The 7,489-nt window shown below is 39.9% G+C and overlaps 1 protein-coding gene across 1 annotated transcript; it reads left to right on the top strand.

The window, feature by feature from the left end:
* Positions 1 to 2,066: 2,066 nt before the first annotated feature.
* Positions 2,067 to 5,691, top strand: ADRB2 (adrenoceptor beta 2). Its single transcript, XM_075209623.1, has one exon. The coding sequence runs from the start codon at positions 2,302 to 2,304 to the stop codon at positions 3,541 to 3,543; it is 1,242 nt and encodes a 413-aa protein (XP_075065724.1). The 5' UTR covers positions 2,067 to 2,301; the 3' UTR covers positions 3,544 to 5,691.
* Positions 5,692 to 7,489: the final 1,798 nt, after the last annotated feature.

The raw sequence follows: 7,489 nt of genomic DNA, 5'->3' as shown, positions 1-7,489 counted from the left end.
ACAGAAAGCCTGTTGGCTCCCATTCTAAAAGACCACTAGACTGCAAATGAGCTCAAAATATAATGTAACAAGAAGTTTGGTTCATGCACTTTGTCATCAGGTTTATTCCAGTAAAGTCTCTCGGGGCTATGAATGAAAAAACATGCTTCTATTTCTCGGTGATGCTGCCTCCCAGTGCAGACTGCTTCCTACTGTTCTACTGTCCATGTTATTTCCTTCAGCTAAATTTCCAGGAGTCCTGGCAGAAAAAATGGACATGCTCAATTTACTTGACACTGGGTATCGTATTCTGCTCTTTTCATTCGACTTGTCTGGTTAACCTCTTAAGACTCTTTGGGGGCCTATTTATTAAAGTTCGATCAGCCATTAAAATGAAGAAAACAGCAGTTTTCTCTGTAAAATGCCCATTGCACACTTTATGAAAGATTTCTCCTTCCATAACCCATTTAACGTTTCTTAATGCAATCCTCATAGATTAATATGGGGTCTGCAAAGTTCGGCAATTCATTATGCTTTGAAAACCTTTGCTTTTTACAGCAAGGTAACGCAAGGATGGGATGTTTATTTAGCATATTCTACAAAATTATAGCTAAAATCTAATTGGTTGCTATAGGCAACATCTACACTTTTCAAACCCGCCACAAACTCTCAGCTTGATACATTTAACCCCAGGACTGTACATTACAAATCCACTTCCTTTCCCCATAATATAGTACATAACTTTCTGACACAGATAAGATATTGTACCCTGGTTAATAAAGGGCAGGATTCTATGAAAAATGTAATATTGCACTGAAAGAGGCAAACCACAAATTAGAAATATATACAGCAGAATTGGCATTAAGCGAAGATGTTTAGATACAATACAATTCTTTATTCTAGGTATAGTGCAGTATAAACCAAGTTTAGGCAACCTGTGGAGTGTTCAGCTGTTGTGGAACTGGAGTAAAAGGGCATGCTGGGGTAGTACATAACAGTTGGAGTCCCAGAGTGTTATTCTCTCTGGTGTATACTATTCATATCAATTCTTCATAGAATTTGCTGATGTTTAACCTTTTCAGTGCTATGAATGAGAGTGACTGTCATTCAAACATTTAAGTGAGGCAAGTGAAGAGGTCGTGGTAACAATGTGAAGGGAAATGAATTCATTACAGTGAGAGTTCACAGATCATATCAGTGTGATGACGTTGAAGACTCCATAAGTATTTTAGAAGTTTATATAACTCCATATTTATCAGTCAAGTCATTAATTTGTGCTGGAACACACAGGAACGCAGTTCAGCACTTGGTTTGGCCCCATAACCTTTATGTTTAAAGATCATTTTTAATGTCCTCTCAGCATATGTCGTACGTTCCCCTTTGTTTATATGTACCAAATAAGCACTGGATTAAAAGTAAATCAAATAACTTCCATGAACCACCCTTAAAGATATTACTCCTTATACTGATTACTATGCTCCATATCTGCTTCTGCTTTTTCATAAAATGTACGAAAAGAAGGAACTACCTTGCATTCGTCATAAATAATAAATATTCATACAATGTCCTACGAGAAAAAGTATATCACCACCTGTAAAAAAAAAAACATCGTAAGAATAGGTATGTGCTGCTCATTGTATTTAATTTCTGTGGTCTGTTTATGTCAGACTGTCAGACAGTCAAAGAGGATGTGTAAAAGAAAAACACTGTTGTATATCGACAGATAGGACAGATAGTTCTCTAAACACTAACATTCTAAGCATAGTGTAATCGTTGAGTTTTATTGGAAAAGTGGAACAAAATGTGACTTAGTTGGAATTTTTTGTGGGATAATAACAAATTAATGTGTCACACACGTGTAATCAGAATCTGAGCGGTGAGTGAGGTGCTGGTGTAAGGCAGAAGGCACATGGCTACAGTGACAGGCACAGATGACTGGCAGGATGAAGAGTGCAGCACACGCAGTGCTCGCTGACTACTATACCAACTTATACAGAAAGAGAAAGAGTGACAGTCGGCCTCAACTCTCCGGGGATTGGCTGTCACCCCGTGACGTCAGGAAGGGGTGTTATTAAAGGCAGTGAGGAGGGAGATTATTTCAGAACTAGTAGTGACTGTCAACAGGGCAAAATCCTGGGAGCACTGCATCCTTGTCTCACTGTCATTACAGAAGCAAATGATCGACACAGGACAACAACTCCTCCCCTACGGGTGAATGCATTGGGGTAATACAGGCAGTTACATGAAGGAAAACAGTATCTACAGCGCTGGATAAAAGTCAAGTGAATATTACATTCAGAAAAAAAAGTTAACTGCAGCGTTATGGATTTGTTGACCACCCCAAGCTCTAACACGACGCTAGGCAACGACTCGGATCCAAAGGACCCCGAGAAGCCCGGGGAAGTATGGATGGTTGGAATGGGCATATTGATGTCCGTTATTGTCCTGGTCATTGTATTTGGGAATATCCTGGTGATCACCGCTATAGCCAAGTTTCAGAGACTCCAGACAGTCACTAACTACTTTATCACTTCCTTAGCCTGCGCGGACTTGGTAATGGGACTGATCGTGGTGCCTTTTGGGGCTAGTTCTGTCATAATGAACAGATGGGAGTTTGGAAACTTCTGGTGTGAATTTTTTACATCGGTGGACATTCTATGTGTCACTGCGAGCATAGAGACATTGTGTGTGATTGCAGTGGACAGGTATTTTGCTATCACCTCTCCATTCAGGTATCAAAGCCTGCTGACCAAGTGCAAAGCCAGGATTGTAATCCTCTTGGTTTGGGTTGTGTCAGCCCTCACCTCCTTTCTCCCAATTAACATGCACTGGTATAGGACTGAAGAAGACAATGCAGTGGAGTGCTACAAAGATGAAAACTGCTGTTACTTCTTTACCAATACTGCTTATGCCATATCTTCTTCCATCATCTCGTTTTACCTGCCCCTATTGGTCATGATATTCGTCTACGCCAGGGTCTTTCAGGAGGCCAAAAAACAGCTGAAGAAGATAGACAAATGCGAGGGGAGGTTTCACAACCAAAACAACCAGCAGGACACCAATGGCAAACTCGTCAGCAGGAGGACATCCAAGTTTTGCTTGAAGGAGCACAAAGCACTGAAGACATTGGGCATTATCATGGGCACTTTTACTTTGTGTTGGCTCCCCTTCTTCATAGTCAACATTGTCCAGGTGATGCACAAAGAGGTCATCTCTGACCATGTTTACACCTTCTTGAACTGGGTGGGCTACGTCAACTCGGCCTTTAACCCACTCATCTACTGCAGGAGTCCAGACTTCAGAAACGCTTTTCAGGAGCTGCTGTGTCTGAAAAAGGCGAACACCAAGCTCTACACAAATGGATACCCCCAGAGCAATGGGAACAGTTTATATAATGAAGAATCAGACCCCGCTCATATAGGCATAGAGACAGCTAACGAGGTCTTCATTACACAGGTGAAGTCACCTGGTGAATCCCTATTGAGCTGTGAAGGTACTGTGCTAGACTACAGCAACGATCATCTGGGCAAGAATCACAATACGCACGATGATTGCCTATTATAGGATCGGTTTTATAAACATTTACAACAAACTGGATCGTTTGCAATACAAGGGTCAAACATATATTTTTAATGTACTGACAAAGGAAATGAAGGTCTTTATATTAAAGTTATTTCTTGAAATTTGGGCGGTGCCCATGACTCGCAGGATGTATACATTTTATTAGGCAAGTGTTTATTTCTCTATAGTTTCACTTCTTAAATTAAGGTAAGAGGCATTCACTAAATATTAAGGCTTTTTGTTGTGTTGCTGTCTGGTCTACTTGGCAAAACAAGAAGAATCTACCTCATGGACCTAACAAAGAAAAAAAGTTTATGTTTTTGTGTTGTTGACATTGTTCTGTTCTATTTTGTTTGTATGATCTCCTGCATATTTTATTCTTTGTGCCCTTTTAAGTCTTGTGACTGCATAATGAACACTGCACTGCTGGGGTGGCTGGTCTCTCTAGCAGTGCCAGGGTTAACTTGGTGGATGTCAATTCCAGATGTATCTCTGGAACAATACACAAAATAGGACGAGAGTGTAGGAATCTTGAGAAAAAGGCATTTCTAGAACCTAAATATAAGTCCTTTAACCTCTCAGTCATTCTAGGATAGAAGGGGCCCCGACCGGGATCACGTGGGCTACAAATACTGTCACCCCCAAATAATTATACCTAGAGATTGTCTGTATGTCCGATGGATGAAGGGGTTAAAGGGTAGGTTGAGTTTACTTAATTTTAGAAGTAAAATCCAAAGTCGATATGGAGAACCCATCCCCTTTATAAATGATCAATGGCCATCAATAATAAAGTAAAGGCCTGTTAGCCTACTTTACTAGCCACATCACAACAAACACTGCAAATCGACTAGATAGAGAAGAACAGATGTTCCCACTGCCTGCTCGCAGCTAAGCACTGCTCTGGAAGTTAATCAATTATCTCAAGCAGTCCTGCTGGCTCAGACAGGTTTCTGGCTACAAAGTTGTCACTAAGCAATTTCTCTTTCCTCCTATTCAGTTCAGCAAAGTATAGATTTAATTGGGCATCGCTAAAAAAAAACGTTTAAATAGTCCGTAATGAAGCCCATACGCAGGAGATCGTTTTCCTATCCTGTGCGTGATCAGGTAACAGACGAGTCTAATTAAATAAAGAAGAGGATTTGTCTACCTCTTGGTTGAAAGAATCCCGAGTTAATCATTACTGAACCTGAGGAAAAGTACATAGGATGGCTTGTCCATAACGATTTACTGGAATAAAGGTCCCGGGGGGGGAGACCTGTGTCGCTGTTTTGTATGTGTGATGGGGGCAGAAGTGGGATTGTCAGTTCCCCTGGTCAGGATAACATGTCTATAACAAAGTATACCTGTCCACCTCACAGCATGCAGGGCCATCAACTGCTCTTTGCACATTTCCAAGCCGTACAGTATTGTATGTTGCTCGCATTAAAGGTCATTGTACTATAATTCTATCTGGTTTGTTTTTATGTTGTTTTTACTTGTCTATGTCTTTCTTAAAAGGGAAGGAACGGCGTGTATAGAATTGGGATGGGGTGGGGGTTAATATGTTTTTCATTGATCAATACAATACCGTACAACAATTGGCTTCAATAAGAAGTCGGCACTGTCCAACAAAGTCAATAATTATTCACAAGTGGGGGTCACCATCTTGGACAATGTATCAATATCACAGCGCATTGCGCTTCATAATAACTGGGCAGAATGATACCATTAACTATAAAGAGAAACACGTGTAACACAGTGCTGTGCTGTCATCAGTATTTCATTGCTGTGCGGTGATCTGTGAAAGTGTATTTTTTCCTTTGAGATGTATAGTGGGCTCCAGACATTTTGCAGAGTGCCTGCCCAGAGCGCTGTTGTGCTGTCAATGTGACATAAACCCCAACAGGTGCAGGACTGACTCATGTTCCGAGCAGCGCTGGGACACAAGCAGGCGACACAGAATGTAAACCACACTTGTATTTGTGTATGATAATGCTCTTGCAAATATTTATTGAATCAAATTGGCAAATGAAGGAAATTGTTGATGCACTTTAGTGTTTGTAAAAGGCTGCAGGAATTCATGTGACTGTCCCCGAGTTTTGATTGGAAATTACAGGGCATGTCTTCTATTATATATATTTTTCAAATAAAAATAAACTCTTGGTTATTGATCACTATGTATTTATTATTTATAGTTCATTATGGTGGGTTATCTGTATGTGTCCAAAAAGTTGGCTATGGTGATATAGGAATTAGATGACCTTGTGAAACTCTGCAGAAGTCCTGTTGTTGACTTTTATGTAACTTTGGTATGTGATAGAACTGATTGCCTCAAACCATATGGCGCATTCAACATGAATGTGACAGTAACTAATGAACTAGCCATAAATAATGTTTGTTTTGAAGTGAATCTGCAATCAGTTTCTTTTTCATAGCGATGGAGGTGATTATGTGTGTGCATTCACATCACATTTATTTAGTAAAACTGTGTAATATAAAAATCCCTAATAATTATTGGAGGTTGTTGGTCCATTGCGGAGTGAATGGTAACACCTTCTGCTGAAAATGCAACAAATGCTGTTAAAATGTGTTCGCGTACAATTCCCATAAAATGATAGAATGTAAGATATTTGAAATTGTATACAGACGCATGTCAGATGTATTTATAGCATTGTCTTGTGTAATCAGTAATAGTTTATGACTGTTCTCAGTAGCTTTTCTTGCAGGAAGTGCAGGGTGCATACAGGGTTTCCCCTATAGTACACGTTTCTAACTTTATTTACATATTTGTGAAGATAGTAGGTATTTCATGCAAAGAAACTTTTAAGGTTACTTAACTTGTTTTGCAAAGTCACTTTTGCACTAGTTTTAATAAATGTCTCGCCTCATATGATAATTTACATTTAATTTATTTAGATAAGGTGCTTATAACATGTAATAAGTTTAGCCTATGCAAATGTTGACTGAGCAAACCACTTTGACAGCTTCCAAAACATTCCATGGCCTCACTTTACTTCATGTAATTAACTTGTCACCTATACACACTGAGGGCCTGTCATTTTATCAGCTGAAACCATCAGAATATAACCTGTAAAGTCATTGGGAAATTGTGATATCACTAAGTCATAAACCATTTTTGTCACATTCCCCAGTGATGTCACTAATTTCTAATGAATTCATAGGCTGAATATTGGTTAAGCCCACATATCATTCCTCTGTTTGAAAGTGACAGGTTTACTTTACGAAAAAGTAGCCATATCCAGCTATGTAATCTAGAGAATGTTATGTTTTGATTCAGTAAGGCCTCATACACCAATTTCATATTTGACTACACACATTTAAGTACATACTGGACCTCATTTAGAGTCGGACGCAAAGTCCGTTTTAGGCGCATCTAAGCAAAAAACACTACCACGCATGTGCAGAAAGCCCCAAATCCGCCTGCATCTTGGACGCAATTAACACTTGCGACAGCTTGCGACTCACTACGAGAGAATGGGAGGAACGCGGAATTGTGAAGGTGTGACCATGTAAATAAATCCTAGTCGCAGTGAGGTGCAGACGCAACACACGTCAAAACAGGGCTAAAGCTGTGTGGCAGGAATTAGGTGGCGCAAGCGTTAGCTGGCTGCAGGAACTGCTCACAGCACGATAGGGTATTAAGAGTGGAACGCAACTGGGGTTGCTTGCCACTCGTAATACCCTACCAAGCTGCGGCAAACTCCCACTCCTACACTTCTTAAACAGACTTTGCGTCCAACTCTAAATGAGGTCCACTATGCAGGGAAGTATCTAGTGTTCTATTAAAGCAATGACAGCACAAGATTTTGTCTATGCTGTAGAACTGTTTTCTAAAGCTCTTGTGTACAAGCCCTAAAACTGAACTTTCATTGCACTAGAGTAAATATCTATATTGTTCATTGCATGGGGTTTTTTTACCTTAATTTTCTTTGTACAATTTATTTTCCAT

Source organism: Mixophyes fleayi, chromosome 4 (assembly GCF_038048845.1).
Source record: "Mixophyes fleayi isolate aMixFle1 chromosome 4, aMixFle1.hap1, whole genome shotgun sequence".
Lineage (NCBI taxonomy): Eukaryota > Metazoa > Chordata > Amphibia > Anura > Limnodynastidae > Mixophyes > Mixophyes fleayi.
Note: the sequence above shows the minus strand (reverse complement) of the source record. Positions and strands in the feature narration are given on the sequence as shown.

What these genes read in the sequence shown, in the direction of transcription:
- ADRB2 (XM_075209623.1), top strand. Translation starts at nt 2,302, where the DNA reads ATGGATTTGTTGACCACCCCAAGCTCTAACACGACGCTAGGCAACGAC.